The 15,030-nt window shown below is 43.4% G+C and overlaps 1 protein-coding gene across 8 annotated transcripts in view; it reads left to right on the top strand.

Moving 5' to 3' along the window:
- Positions 1 to 15,030, top strand: part of DEPDC5 (DEP domain containing 5, GATOR1 subcomplex subunit) — a 114,265-nt gene that overhangs the window by 60,536 nt on the left and 38,699 nt on the right. For 3 of the 8 annotated variants that reach the window (XM_066260056.1, XM_066260054.1, XM_066260058.1), the window contains 6 exons: positions 4,791 to 4,856; positions 7,254 to 7,437; positions 7,919 to 8,079; positions 12,421 to 12,538; positions 13,389 to 13,556; positions 14,293 to 14,512. In XM_066260056.1, coding sequence (XP_066116153.1) covers positions 4,791 to 4,856; positions 7,254 to 7,437; positions 7,919 to 8,079; positions 12,421 to 12,538; positions 13,389 to 13,556; positions 14,293 to 14,512 — 917 coding nt within the window. Of the gene's footprint in view, positions 1 to 4,790; positions 4,857 to 5,265; positions 5,361 to 7,253; positions 7,438 to 7,918; positions 8,080 to 12,420; positions 12,539 to 13,388; positions 13,557 to 14,292; positions 14,513 to 15,030 lie in introns of those variants that run through there. The other 5 variants (XM_066260057.1, XM_066260055.1, XR_010729273.1 and 2 more) reach the window with 4 other exon arrangements.

Genomic DNA, 15,030 nt, shown 5'->3' with positions numbered 1-15,030 from the left:
CTCCGAGGGCATTGCTCTGTTGTGACCAGAGCCACTTTAGCGCCTGGGGCAGAGGCCAAGGAGCCATCCCCAGCGCCCGGGCCATCTTTGCTCCAATGGAGCCTTGGCTGCGGGAGGGGAAGAGAGAGACAGAGAGGAAGGTGGGGGGGGGGGTGGAGAAGCAAATGGGCGCTTCCCCTATGTGCCCTGGCCGGGAATCGAACCCGGGTCCCCCGCACGCCAGGCCAACGCTCTACCACTAAGCCAACCGGCCAGGGCCTATATGATTTTTAATAGTACTCCCTTTACCCCCTTTCTCTCTCAGAAGAGTTCTGGATTAGATGACAAAATGTATGGCCACCCTTCCTGTTCTCTTCCTTCAGGTCTTACTTGAATTACTGTTGTCTACCTTGGCAATTCCCACCTATCTTCCCTGCTTAATATTTCTTCATAGTACCACCTGACAGGGAGCTTTCCTTTTCTTTCTTTCATTCTTTTGTTTGTTTGTTTATGGTTGTGTTTCTGGACTTTAAGACAGTTCCTGGCATATATCAGACAGTTGAATGAATGCTAAAGCCTTCTACGGTTAGTTTTCTCACTCTGTGAATGTTTTCCTTCTCTTTCATTATCTTTAGTACTCATTCCAGAACAATTAACTGGATTCTTTTCCTCAAAGTGTCGGGCTGTCTCGGTTTGGAATTGACTCCTTTCAAGCCGTCCTCAATCCCCAAAGAATATATTTTGCTTCCTTCAGACCCACTAAACCCTTGTTCATGCCAGAAATACTTCTTGAACTTTAGGCCCTGTGCTAAAGCCTGAGAAGAAACAAAATGATTAAGAGACTGATTCTTTTCACCTCAGGGAGCTCTGGCTTGGAGTTCTATTTGAAGCAGTTCCATGTGGGGTAACAGCCACGAAAGGACAGCGCTCTTGTGGGGAGCTGGACTGTGAGTGGTTCCACTGATACCATGTGATTTGAATGTGTGACCTAAATTATAATATGGTAGATAAAGTAGCATGCTGTTATGAAAATGACTGGAACCAAGTACCCAGCTCTTCTCCTCATGGTCTTTAGAGTTTAGCCTTCAGCCTTTGCTGAGCCTCAAGTTCTTCATCTGTATAATGGACATGAAGATCTTCACCTGCCTACCTGCCTCACAAAGTTGTAAGGATCAAAAGTAGATTGGATTGCCTAAAGGGAAAATGTCGCCCTGGGTTCTTGTTTTGGGACAAGATGGGGTCTAAACAAACAACTAACTAACTAACATTTCAATCATAAAAAAATAAAAGACCTCATCTGTGACTTCACCTTCATGTCCCGGGCTTGACAGTTTGTACCATCTGCAGGCACTCTGGCATGACTCAGATTTTCTCCTGCCCTTGGACTTAATCCCTACATGAGTCACGATTCAGAATTCACATGAGTGGTGTCTCTGTGGGTTTCCCTCCTGGCCCTGGCAAGATTCCTTTTGAACCTTGTTGGCTCAGGCCTCACACCTGGACTGTTCATTTGTTTTTCTCATGCAGCTCAGCAGGGACCAAGTGGTTGCTGGGCCTGGGCAGATAATGTTTATCCCTCTATTTCTTTAACGGGGCACCAGTGTATAACTTGTTAGTCAGTGCCATTCTCCTCATCGGACATAAGTGCTCTAGATAATTTTGAAAAAGAAAATAAGCAATGCCAAGTTTTATTTCTCTTTGGTTGGGGTCCAGAAGCTGCAAGCTGGTATTCGTACTGTCTCAGGCAGATGTGGCCTGAGAACTAAAGTAGACAGTAAATCATAGCACATTGAGACCAGAAGACAGGGACTCAGACTCACCCACCCAGGCAGGTTGGGCTGTCTAAGGGTAAGCACCATCTCTGCAGCCCAAAAAGGAGAAAGGACTTGCCCCAGGCACAGGTTTGTAGATACCTCCTGGAACCGGCTCCCAAAGGCCCACACTGATCACCCTTTTTGCTTTGAACTTTGACAGTGAGAGAATCATCCCCAGATATGGGGTTGGAGTGTAGCTGACTGACCAGGAGGGCTCATGCCTGTCCTCTCAGTTGTTGGGGATCTTTACATGAGAATAGTGAGTCTCTGTGACTGAAAGTTAGCCCCAAAGACAGAGCTCGTGGGAGAGGCAGGGAATTACCAAGCTGTGTGTAAGCTTAGCAGAAGCCCTTAAAAATATGTATTCCTTTCATTTTTTTCATTGCTATTCCTTTAAAATAAAATAAGAATGAGAGAGAGAGAGAGAGAGAGAGAGAGAGAGAGAGTGTGTGTGTGTGTGTGTGTGTGTGTGTGTAACATACAAGGCACCTGGTGGCCATAAATGTGCTTGTATCAGTTAAAAATGGCACAAGTCTACTTTTGGCCTAGGAGCCAAAGCTGCTCTAAGAACCCTTTTATTGGTTGGCTCCTTAAACTCAAACAATTATTGCTTGTGCAATTGTAAGTTGAACTGTTTCTTTATTAGTCTAAGAATTTCAGTTCCTATAGACGAAATCTGGATGGGATTTTCTTAAAAGAAAAAGTGATCTAATACTCGAATTTAGCATAAAAGACTGTGAGGTGATGTGTTTTAATGATTCTGTTGTTCAGAGTGTTTTGAGAATGCCAATTTTGTAATTGCCTTCATACCAGTTCTTAGGCTGAACGAGAAAATCTACCTCATTGCTTTGTATTTTCATGAAAATGGATGCAATCAATTGAGCTAGCTTTTCCAGAAACTTTAGCTCCAAATGGCTTTTGTTGACAAAGAACAGATGACATTTTCAATAGCTGAAAACTGGTTCCCCAAATGGGTAGGCAGGAAATAGAGCATCTGTAGACTTAAGCAGAAGAGTTTCAGTGTAGGTTTCACCTACTTCCTGGGTGATTTCTCACTAAATTAACTTCTCTGAGCCTCTGTTTCTTTATCTGTAGAAAGGGGATAATACCCATACCATGTCTGCCTCATAGTGTGGGTTTGAATAAAATGAAATGCTACATTATCTGACTTAATAATTTGTATCTTCTTATTATGATGATTAGTAAATTGTAAAAATCTGCTTAAGGCAGTTCCAAAAAAGAAGTTAAAAAATTGTTTTGGCCAAGTGACATCATCATTTTAAATTTAAAAAAAATATATATTTATTTAAAAATTTACATATAGTAAAACTCGCTCTGTTCAATGTACAGGTCTATGAGATTTGACAAATTCATAGTAATAATGACCAACAAACACATCAAGAAACAGTGTTTCCATTATCCCCAAATTCCTTTGTGCTGCCCCTTTGTCAGCCCCTCCCCCATCACCTGGCAACCACTGGTGTCTGTTCTGCCTCCCTTTGGTTTGCCTTTCCCAGCACGTTATACACATGGAATCATACAGTATGTGGCTCTTTGAGCCTGGCTTCTTTCACTCAGCATCATGCTTTTGAGATTCATCTAAGTTGTTGCATGCATCAATGGCAATGCTCATTACTTTTTTATTGCTCAGTCATATTTCATTGGTTATATTTGCCAGTTGACTTAAGGACAGTTGGGTTGTTTCTACATTTTGGCAATTGTGAATAAGGCCATTTTAAACATTTACATGACAGGTTTCTGTGTGTACAAAAATTTTCATCTCTCTGGTACATTCCACAAAGTGGGGTTGCTGGGTCAAATGGTAAATGTACGTTTAACTTTTAAAGAAACTGCAAATCTGTTTTCCAAAGTGGGGTACCATTTTGCATTTCTGCCATCAGTAGATAAAGGTTTCCATTGCTCCGCAGTCTCTGAGCCCTTGGTGGTGACCTGTCATTTTAGCTATTCAAAGAGGCATGTAGAAAGATCACGCTGTGCTTTTAATGTGCCATTTCCCTAATGGCTAATAATGATGAACATCTTTTCATGTGCTTATTTGCACTCTATGTATGTTGTTTGGTGAAGTTTCTGTTCAAATCTTTTGCCTATTTTCTCATCAGGTGTTATTTTGCTCTTGAGTTGTCAGAGTTATTTATATGTTTTGGAAACAAGTCCTTTGCCAGATATGTGATTTGCAGATGCTGTTTCCCAGGTTGTAGCCTGTCCTGTCTTCTCTGAGATTTCACAAGGGATTTATAAATGTGCGTTCTTGTTATAAAAGATTCAGGTTTCACGAAATATTTCAAGTAAAAAGCACAAGTTCTCATTTATCTTCTGCCTCTTCCAGCTTTCTTCTCAGAGGTAGCCACTGTTGACAGTTTGGTTAGGGTCTTTCTAATCTTTTCTACAGTGTAACTTTCTAGTAAATATATATGTTTTGAAAGGGGCATTTAAATATTTATATGTATGTTTTAAAATTAGTTCTGTTATATCTCAGTCAATAAGTTGCATTTCAAAGACTCTTTCTGTTTTTTTCAGCCTACTTATAGGTAAAATCATTTTCTTCTCTTTAGTGAGTTTGGTGTCATACTTCAGAAAGCCATGATTTGGGGAAGAAAATTCGAGAAGATGACGGTTGAGCAGACTAAATTTAAATGGGACATTTTATGTTTGCTAAAGATTGCTTCAATTAGTTAAAATGACTTTGAAATATGTCCCTTTTCTTACTATAAGTGGCAAGTTGCTTTTTGCAAGGTCTCATCAGGTGAAGAATAGTATTGATAACCTCAGAGTAAAGTTCTGGCTCACTCTCAGGTTTTAGAGGGATCGTCTTTCTTTGATTGAATCTTTGTGCTGTGGGAAATAGCACAGATTTTGTACTTGGTTTACATTTTTTGTTTTAGCTCTAGTTTTGGGATTTTTAAACCACACTGGTCAGAACTTTTTTTTTTTGAAGAATGAGCCTCATTAAAACAAGCTGTTTTCATCTTTCCATAGGTATGAATCCTAGGACCCAGAATAAAGATTCTCTAGAGGACAGTATTTCTACCTCTCCAGAACCAAGTAAGAGGGGGCGGCTGACCGGGGAAGGTGGAAAGGAGGTGGGGGTTGCAGGGGGCCGAGCTTGAGGAAGCAAGCGGGAGCCCTGTGGGAAGAGAATGGTCTGGAAGACCACAGGGCTCTGGGATACCTGACGGCAGGGTGGTGAGGGAAGACTTCAGCCTCTCAGATGCAAAATGAGAGGGGAGTGGCCAAACAACCAGAATATTATTCAGAGGAACATGGGAAGGATAACAGAATTTTCATGAGGCTTTTGTGCTGGTCCCGAGTGGGCCTTAGCCTTCAATACCTAATGATGACTTTGGGGAAAAGCTGGAAAGAAGTAATAAGAACTGGAACTGTTTATATACCTGTAGCTGAAAATGTTTGACTGGGTGACGTTTGTTTTGATCATCCTTTTCTATTGCAATAGCTAGACAACGGATTACAGCTGACCCTGGAAAAGCATGGGGGTCAGGGGCACTGGCCCCTGTGCACCAAAAATCCACATATAACTTTTGACTCCCCCAAAACTTAATTATCAATAGCCTACTGTTGTCCAGAAGCTTTACTAATAAACAGTCAATTGAAACGTTTTATATATGTATTATGTACTATGTTCTTACAATAAGGTAAGCTAGAGAAAAGCTTCCTTCTACTATGATTTCTAACCAGGAAGTAGGGATATGCTCAACCCCCTCACCTGCCATGTAGAGAAATTGGGGCAATTAATTAGGCCATCTGGGCCATGTTTTGAATTCTTAAAATGTTAATGAGTTAACAAGACCTGAGCATAGACAAAGCCATGGAATCAAAGAGTGGGATGGTAGTCGCCAGACGCTTGAGGGGGAGGTGGGAAGGGGGCGCTGCTAATCAATGGACATAAAGTTTGAGTTATTCATGGTGAATCAACTCAAGAGATCCACTGTACAACATTGTGCCCCAGTTAATAATACTGTATTGTACACTTAAAAATGTGTTAAGAAAAAAAAAATGTGTTAAGAGGGTAGAGCTCATGTTAAGTGTTCTTACCACAATATAATTCAAACAAACAGACTAAGAATCACCCCAAGATCTGTGTAGACAATGGAGTTAGGTCTGTTGCAGGTCAGATCATCTTTCCTGAGGCAGTGTGCTGCATAGGGCATATTTCCCGCTGTGACTGAGCACACAAGTCCTCTTCCTGCCCTTTAACTCCAGGTTCAGTGGGACTCTGTTGTGCTGGTTGATATGTGTCTATATGGTGGAAAGATTCCTGAACAGAGAGGGTTCTGATCCTGTAACCTCTGGGAAGTTTGGCTTGGCCAACTGTAGAAAGGGGTTGATAAAAATAGCAAACCTGCTCCAAGAAGGCATGGTGAGGACTGATGAGATAACAGAGGTATACCACATTCAAAGCCACACAGCACATTGCAGAGATAAGGTGTATGAGGATCTCACCTGTGATTCAGAGGCAAAGGGGTGGAGTGTTTCTGTTTCATATCATTTCTTGTGTAAATATTTGTAAAATATTCTTCATTTAAGTACTTTAAAGAAATAATCACCCTAATATTTTAACTCAGTTGAGGATTCTCAACTGGGGATGATTTTGTCCCCAGCAGACATGTAACAATGTCTGTAGACATTCTGAGTTTTTACCATCAGGAGATGCTGTTGGCATCCAGTGAGTAGAGTTCATGGATGTTGTTTTCACGTCCTGCAATGCACAGGACAGCCCCCACTACGACAAAGAATTCTCCAGTCTAAAATCTCAGTAATATCAAGGTGGAGAAACCCTGCTTTAACCAAAGAGCAGGCAATTTTGGGCAGACCCGTGTGGTTAGGCCCACTCTACCTATTGATGCTTTCCTTTCTAGATTGTTAAACTCAGTCTCTTAAAGTTCTGGCCTTATAACTTTCCCAGACATCCTTGGTTTCTCCTCCTCCACTTTTGGATCTGTAACTTATTTTTACAATTCTGAAAGTATTCCTAAATTCTGCTACTGTGTGCTGTTTGCTCCAAAATCCAGCTGAGCTCTCCTCCTTTCTCCACCCAGCCGCTCTGCAGTCCTCGGGAGAGGCTCCAGCTTGAGCTCTCTTCTGCTCTTGGAATGTGATTTGCTTCGATGTGTAACTCTGCCTGCCCTGCGGTAACCTCCTTGGCATTGCAGCTTATAGCTCACGATCAGCAGAAAATGAAAAGTATCAGCTGTGAATCCCATTTGCATGATGGGATTGGATAAGCACGCGCATTGCCTTGTCTAACAAACTGTTTCTTTCTCTTTCTCTTCCTCCCTCCCCATCCCCTTGCCTGGAAATTTTGTCACCTTTCACCATGAATTTTGTTTTCCCCCACCCTCCCCTCCTTTCCCTCTCCCACCTCCCACTTTCCACGCTTGCCGTGGTGACCACATGTACCTTTCCCCTGTTTACACGAGGCAGTTCTGACACTGTCTGCTCCCCCTGTAGTGCCAGGCTTCTGTTGCACAGTTGGAGTGGACTGGAAGTCTCTCACTACTCCGGCGTGCCTACCCCTCACCACCGACTACTTCCCTGACCGCCAGGGCCTGCAGAATGACTACACAGAGGGCTGTTATGACCTCCTCCCAGAAGCGGACATGGACAGGTTGGTGTCAGGGGAAGGGTGTTTGCAGGGAGTCCAGGTATGGCCAGGTGTGCATCAAAACACCGCATTTTCAAACCCGTGCCCTCTTACATTTAGGAAATTTTATGATGTAACAACTATTCATTTTTCTTTGGAGTTCTATTGACCTACCTCCTTTAGCCATTTCTCCTCATTGATCCTTTCTTATATTTTCTATGACAGTTGTTCTGGGCACACAAATCTGATCTTCTTTTCTAAGATCACCCATTTGGCCATTCAATTACCTGCCTTCTTGTTTCAACTCTTGAACTGATCATTTCTCCCAAAACTTGTTTACAAATTGTTAGTTTTCTGAACCACCGCAGAATGGTTCTCAGGGCTGACTTGTAGGGTTGGAACAATTAATGGGGTTGAAGCAAAGGAGAGGATGGGACCACGGACTCTGAGTGCCACTCTGCCCTGGGCCAAGCACATGCATGTGGACAATTGTTTGCTTTTTCAGGAGGGACGAAGAGGGTGTGCAGATGACAGCCCAGCAGGTGTTTGAAGAGTTCATCTGCCAGCGTCTCATGCAGGGCTATCAAATCATAGTGCAGCCCAAGGTGCAGAAACCTAGCCCCGCGGTGCCGCCCCCGCTGAGCAGCAGTCCCCTATACAGCCGAGGTGAGCTTTTCTCCTTGGCCTTCTATTGTTTATTTTTACTAAATTTGTGCAAGTAGACTCTAAAGATGGTAAAGGATAGATAAATTTAGGAGTAATTGCTTTTTAACACAAAATTTTTCTTTTTAAATTTTATCTGTGCCTGTCTCCACCAGGCACAGATTTATCTTAAAACTCTCTTTGGTCTATAACTCTCCTTTTAAGGAAGAGAATATGACCAGGTTCTTGGAGTAGTGGGCAGCTGAGCCATGACGGAGATGTCAGAGCACATAGTGAATATTCTAGACCCAGAAACTTGTATTTGTTTCTAACACAGCCCCTGGCACACAGCAGGTTCTCAGATGTTACCTAAAACATGAAGTTTATACTTTTTTTTTCCTATTCTGGATTCATCTGTTGTTTGTCACTGAAGCTTAGTGACTTGGAGCAAGAATGGGTCATCTGTGAGTGACAGAGGCTACTAAGGTGACAGAGACTCGGTGACGCCAATTGAGTTAGAGCCAGGCTCTAGAAAGCTCTTCTGCAATAATTCAGGGAGAGAAAATTAAGTGTGGGTGCCTGGAGTCTGCAAGCAGCACTCACTTCCTGGAACAATCAATGAGCAACCGTTAATCTTCTGCTTCTTCCCTATAGCTAATGAGACTCCCAATTCCCCTAAGTGCCCAGCTCAAGATCTCAGGTCATCTTTGGCTTCATTAAAACTCCTCTGGCCAGAGGACCAGAGAAGTGAGGTTTTGTTAGAGGGAGCTCAGTGGTCCTCTGGTCCAGGTCCCATTGTTTAGGATGAAGCTTTGGACTCCCTCTGGATTTTCTTTGAAAGCCCCTTGTGATATTTATCACATGTTGCTGTCTTCTCACCTAGACTGTACTGAATAGTAACCTTTCTGAGTACCGGGACTATTTTATTTTATTTATTATTATTATTATTTTGTATTTTTCTGAAGTTAGAAGCGGGGAGGCAGTCAGACAGACTCCCGCATGTGCCCAACTGGGATCCACTCGGCATGCCCACCAGGGGGCAATGCTCTGCCCATCTGGGGTGTTGCTCTGCTGCAGCAGGAGCCATTCTAGTGCCTGAGGTGGAGGCCATGGAGCTGTCCTCAGTGCCCAGGCCAACTTTGCTCCAGTGGAGCCTTGGCTGCAGGAGGGGAAGAGAGAGACAGAGAGGAAGGAGAGGGGGAGGGGTGAAGAAGCAGATGGGCACTTCTCCTGTGTACCCTGGCTGGGAATGGAACCCAGGACTTCCACACGCTGGGCCAATGCTCTACTGCTGTGCCAACCGACCAGGGTCTGGGACTATTTTAGCTTCATTTTTTTATCTTCTACCACTGTGCTTGGCATACAACAATATGGGTTGATAAATATTCAGAACAGAATTCAGTCATCTGTTCATTCAGTCATCTGTTCATTCATTCAACAGTTTTTTTTGAACCTCCTGCTTTGTGGGGGATTTATAGCCCAGCGGCGGAAAGTAAAAGCTCTGAAATATAATTCATGTTGTGATAAAAACTGTGAGGAAAAACCAAGGGGCTGTGAGAATATTTAATATGGGGCCTGATCTGGTCTGGAGAGGGCAGGCATGGCTTCCTTGAGAAGGTGATGTTTGAGCTAAGATGTGAAGCATGTGCAGGAGTTATTAGTAAGGGAAGCAGGTAGGGATGGAAGACAGGATCAGGTAAGAAGAGCATACCAAGCAGAGGGATGCATTATCTAAAGGCCCTGAGGCAGGAGGCACTATGACACTTTCTGGGCACCAAATAGAAAACTGGTTGGTGAAGCATAGGGAGTAAGCAGAGATGTGGCCGTTAATATCAGGAGACTCAGACCTTATAAGATCATGTGAAGGATTTTGTTTTTTATCCCAAGAATAGTGGAGTGAATTTGCCATTAGTGTCAATGGTCTCAACCTGGCTGCCTACTTGCTTTTCTCTGGAATAGCTGATTGATGTACCTTAGTGGTCCATAATTCCTCTAGCATCCAGTTCTGTTTTGGCTGATCGTGACTCTCATGTCATGGCTAGTTAGGCTACTCACCTAACTGTACCCTTTCTGGCAATCTTTCTTCTTTAATAAATTTAATTGCTTTTGTTTCTATAGCAACAGAAATGGTACCATTATAATTATAATTACTGGAAAAGTAGCCACCATAAGTGACCTACCTGTGCTACTCACAGATCATAGATTTATTAAAAACTGATTGTGAGCGGGGACCCAGTACCAGTAGTGAATAGAACAGCATCGGTGCTGTCCTTGGAGTATACAGTTTACTGGGGCTCTGGGGGAGACAGATGTTCAAGTAATAAACCCCAAGTGTATATTTGATCACAGATTATGAAGAGTGCCATGCAGGATAAAACCAAGAATAACAGTGGTTTACCTAATTAGGAATAGGATATAGGTACCATGCAAGATGGTCATGACCATTATCCCATGACACTGTCTTCCTGATGACCAGCTGGGTGTTTGTTGCATGAATGAAAGGATGCCGGGATTGGGACCAGCTTGCTTGCAAGTTACAGAAAGTGAGACTTAGATTTGTACCCAAGATCACACTGCTGATGAATGAAAGTGCTGGGGTTTAATTTGGGTGTGTGGAGTCAAAACCTGACCTCTTTTACATACAACTTGCCTGCCTCAACTGTCATCTGGGAAATCACATTCACAGTGAAGATCCAAACCTCTGCCATCCTGCCTTCTGGCAACTCCCACTCTGCCTGCCATTGTGTGACTGTCTCTCGGAGCCGAACAAGGGGTCTGTTTCATTTCTATATCACGGGAATTGTCTTGGCTCAGTTGTTCACTGAGGAGCTATTTTTACTCTCTGTAAAGATTGTAGTGTTCTTTTTTTTAAAATACTATTTAATGTTATTTATTTATTTATAAATTAAATTTAATGGGGTGACATTGATCAATTAGAGTACATAGGTTTCAGGTACACATTTCTTGTAGAAAAGCTCGTCTTTTCTTGATTCTTCATTATTTTTCCTTTTTAATGTTCTGAATTCAATTAATATTTTTTGAATATCCTTTGTGGGAATGGCACTTTATCAGGTGCTACAGAAAATATAAAGACAAAAAAGATTTGAGGAAAAAAAAAAAAGATTTGGGCCCTGGCCTCCTGGAACTTTTAGTTTGTAAGGGCATGAGACACACATATAAGAAGCTACATACAAGGTAGAATTCAGAACTGCTGATAGGATCTGAGAATTTTCTAGGGGAAGTGGCATTTGATGGTGACCTTAAATCAGCGGTTCTCAACCTGTGGGTCGCGACCCCGGCGGGGGTCGAACGACCAAAACACAGGGGTCGCCTTAAATAAAATATGTATTTCTGATGGCTTTAAGTGACCCCTGTGTTTTGGTTGTTCGACCCCCGCCGGGGCGGTGACCCACAGGTTGAGAATCGCTGCCTTAAATGATTCATAGGATTTTGATGGTGGTCCAGGTGGTCCAGGAGAGAAGACAAAGAAAGCAACAGGAACAAATGTTTGGAGAAAGAAATTATAGCAAATAAATAAGTTGGTCTTTTAAGACTGAAATGTGGTGTGGGAGTCTGGCAGTTGTAGGAGCTAGGCCAGAAATCCAGGTTGGCTGCCACCCTGGGGTAAGGACCTCAAATGTGCCAGGGTACTGACGTATACTTGAGTGGAATTGAGTTCCATTTTGTCTCTCAGCCTATTAACATCTCCAGAACAGCATTAGGCTGTTGTTCAGCTTTGAGTATGTTGTCCAGATAGTATCTGCAGCCCCAGCCTCTGATCTGCTGCTGGTTAGTCAGTAACAGAAAAATCCACCAACTTCAGGACTTTTTTTTTTTTTTACCATAGATAACACTTTTCCATGAAACTGCTACTCAAAAGAAAGTGTTGCCTCTTTAAGTTATCTCTCTCTTTGTGTGTGTGTGTGTGTGTGTGTGTGTGTGTGTGTGTGTGTGTAAGCAAGAGAGAGAGAGAGAGCCAAGAAGGCAGAGAAATGAGAAGCATCAACTTGTAGTTGTGTCACTCTTATAGTTATTCATTGATTGCTTCTTGTATATGCCTTCACTAGGGGGCTGCAGCCAAGCCAGTGACCCATTGCTCAAGCCAGTGACCTTGGGCTCAAGCCAGCAATCATGGGATCATTTTGATGATCACATGCTCAAGCTGGTGAACCTGCAACTAAGCCAACGATATCGGGATTTTGATCCTGAGTCCTCAGTATCCTAGGTCAGCGCTCCATCCAGCATGCCACCACCGGTCAGGCTTGGTTTTCTTTTTCTGAATCTACATGGAAGAGAAGCAATTGCCTGTTAACAAATGACCTTCAACCTAATTGCAGGAATGGGTTTTTTTTTTCTTTCTATTAGGCCTTATTTCCCGAAACCGCCCTGAGGAGGAGGACCAGTACTGGCTGAGTATGGGCAGAACTTTTCACAAAGTGACGCTGAAGGATAAGATGATCACAGTGACACGATACCTTCCCAAGTGAGTCTTTGGATATTTAAGGTTTTCAGCTACTGTCCTGACTTGTGCCCACATGCTGAATTATGTGTGTCACACAGATTTCAGACTGAGGAGGTTGAGTGGTTTCTCTTCTGAAGTTACTGTTCTGTTTCTATGGTTATTTTATGGTTATAATCCCATACTTCCATATGGAATTTGATTTAGCTTATAATGTTTAGCCTGATTCTCAACAAGCCAAGTAAAAATAAAGAATGTGAGGCCTGACCAGGTTGGTGGCACAGTGGATAGAATGTCTGTCTTGGGACACTGAGAACCCAGGTTTGCAGCCCTGAGGTTGCTGGCTTGAGCATGGGCTCATTGGGCTTGAGCATGAGGTTGCTGGCGTGAGCATGGGATCATAGACATGACCCCATGATCGCTGGCTTGAGCCCAAAGGTTACTGGCTTCAAGCCAAGGTCGCTGGCTTGAGCCCAAGGTTGCTGGCTTGAACCCAAGGTTGCTGGCTTGAGCAAGGGGTCATAGGCTCAGCTATAGCACCCATGCCTTCTCTGTCAAGGCACATATGGAAAAGCAATCAATGAACAACTAAGGTGCTGCAACTATGAGTTGATGCTTCTCATCTTTCTCCCTTTCTGTCTGTCCCTGTCTGTTCCCCTCTCTCTCTCAATATAAAAATAAATAAATAAATAATGTGAGGAGAGAAAGTTAAGATCTGAGAGATTTCATTATCAGTCACTGGGGATGAGTTGGTTACTGTAGTCGAGAGTTGAATGCCAAATATGGTGCTAAGTGTTTTGAGACAGAAAAGATGAAGAATCAGGGAAGATTCTCTTTTGGACTTCTGGACATGGTTTTTGTGTTTTTTTTTCAGGTACCCTTATGAATCTGCCCAGATCCACTATACCTACAGCCTCTGCCCTTCCCACTCAGACTCGGAGTTTGTGTCCTGTTGGGTGGAATTCTCCCATGAACGGCTGGAGGAGTACAAGTGGAATTACTTAGACCAGTACATCTGTTCCGCTGGCTCTGAGGACTTCAGGTCAGAAAGTGTGCTTTGGTGTTCCATTTTGACTGCCTTGGGTGTAACCATATTTTAACACTTCCAGCCCTTTTTTTCTTATTACAAAATGATGTCTGTTTCAGAAAAACATGGAACAACAAAAGCACATCTGCATTGGGTTAATAACTGAGTGATGAGATGGATGGATGGTGGTGATGGTTGCACAACAAGTGTGAATGTACTTAATGCCATAGAAATATACACTTAGAGATCATTAAAGTGGTAAACTTTGTTATGTGTATTTTACTGCATAAAAACAGACAGCAAAAAAAACTTGGTGGTGATATGCTCTGTGCTGGAATGTCGGTGCAGATCACATTCTTAACATTTTCCTCACTAGTTGTGGTGTCTTGTTTTTCGTTTTGATGTGTGACTTATGATTGTGATGATTAAAAAGCCACAACTTCACTGGGCCTGGGTGCACAGAAGCGTTCTAGCAGCTCGGGGATGTAGCAGCTCGGGGATGTAAAGTAAATGTAGTCTTTGAATTCTTCCTTCTGAGCTTGTATTTATGTTTTTGTTTTTTTAGTAATTTATTTCTAAATTATCATTGACATACAGTGAGGTTCTGTTTTGAGTGAAGCCCCGTGGCAGATCATGGGGAGAGAAACCCTCACATGCCAGCCTCCAGGAGAGGGTTGAGATGGTATGTGCATTGGTGGTGCTTTCATGATCTGCTTTTTCTCACCACCGCCTCCTTTTGTTCCTTCCACAGCCTGATTGAGTCTCTGAAGTTTTGGAGGACCCGCTTCTTGCTGCTGCCAGCCTGTGTCACTGCCACCAAGCGCATTACAGAAGGGGAGGTCCACTGTGACATCTATGGGGACAGGCCCCGGGCAGACGAGGAGGAGTGGCAGCTCCTGGATGGCTTTATCCGCTTTGTGGAGGGCTTGAACCGGATCCGCAGGCGCCATCGCTCAGACCGCATGATGCGGGTGAGGATTCTGTCGGCCCCGGGGGACTGTGTTCGGTCTGGGGTGCAGGAGCTGTCTCCTCCTATCTCAGGGGCCTCTCATGGGCTGGGTTGTTTACTCACCACTGTCCAGCATTTATCTTAAATCCCAGACAGTGTGTTCTTTTCCAGGGAAGGTGAGGAAGGGAGAGATTGGGCAGTCAGCCACTGGGCAGTGTTCTCTGGTATAGGGTGACCTAAGGACATAGGGCCTTCACGTGCTCCCCAAGGGGGCCTCAGTGTTTAGCTTAATGTCAGTAATATTACTTTTAGAGTTCCCAGCACCCTTGAGCATTTATTCATTGAACCACATGCTACCCAGTGAGTTTACTGAGGCCTGTGTTGGTTATGTGATATATCTGAGGACACCCAGCTGTGTGTGTATACAGGTCTATGAGTTTTATAAATGTACAGATTCATGTAACCGCCATACAATTAGGATATGGAATAGTTTCCATCACTCAAAAAAATCTCCCTCGCCTGACCAGGTGGTGGTGCAGT

This window comes from Saccopteryx bilineata, chromosome 2 (assembly GCF_036850765.1).
Source record: "Saccopteryx bilineata isolate mSacBil1 chromosome 2, mSacBil1_pri_phased_curated, whole genome shotgun sequence".
NCBI lineage: Eukaryota > Metazoa > Chordata > Mammalia > Chiroptera > Emballonuridae > Saccopteryx > Saccopteryx bilineata.
This window is presented reverse-complemented; position numbering and strand designations above follow the sequence as displayed.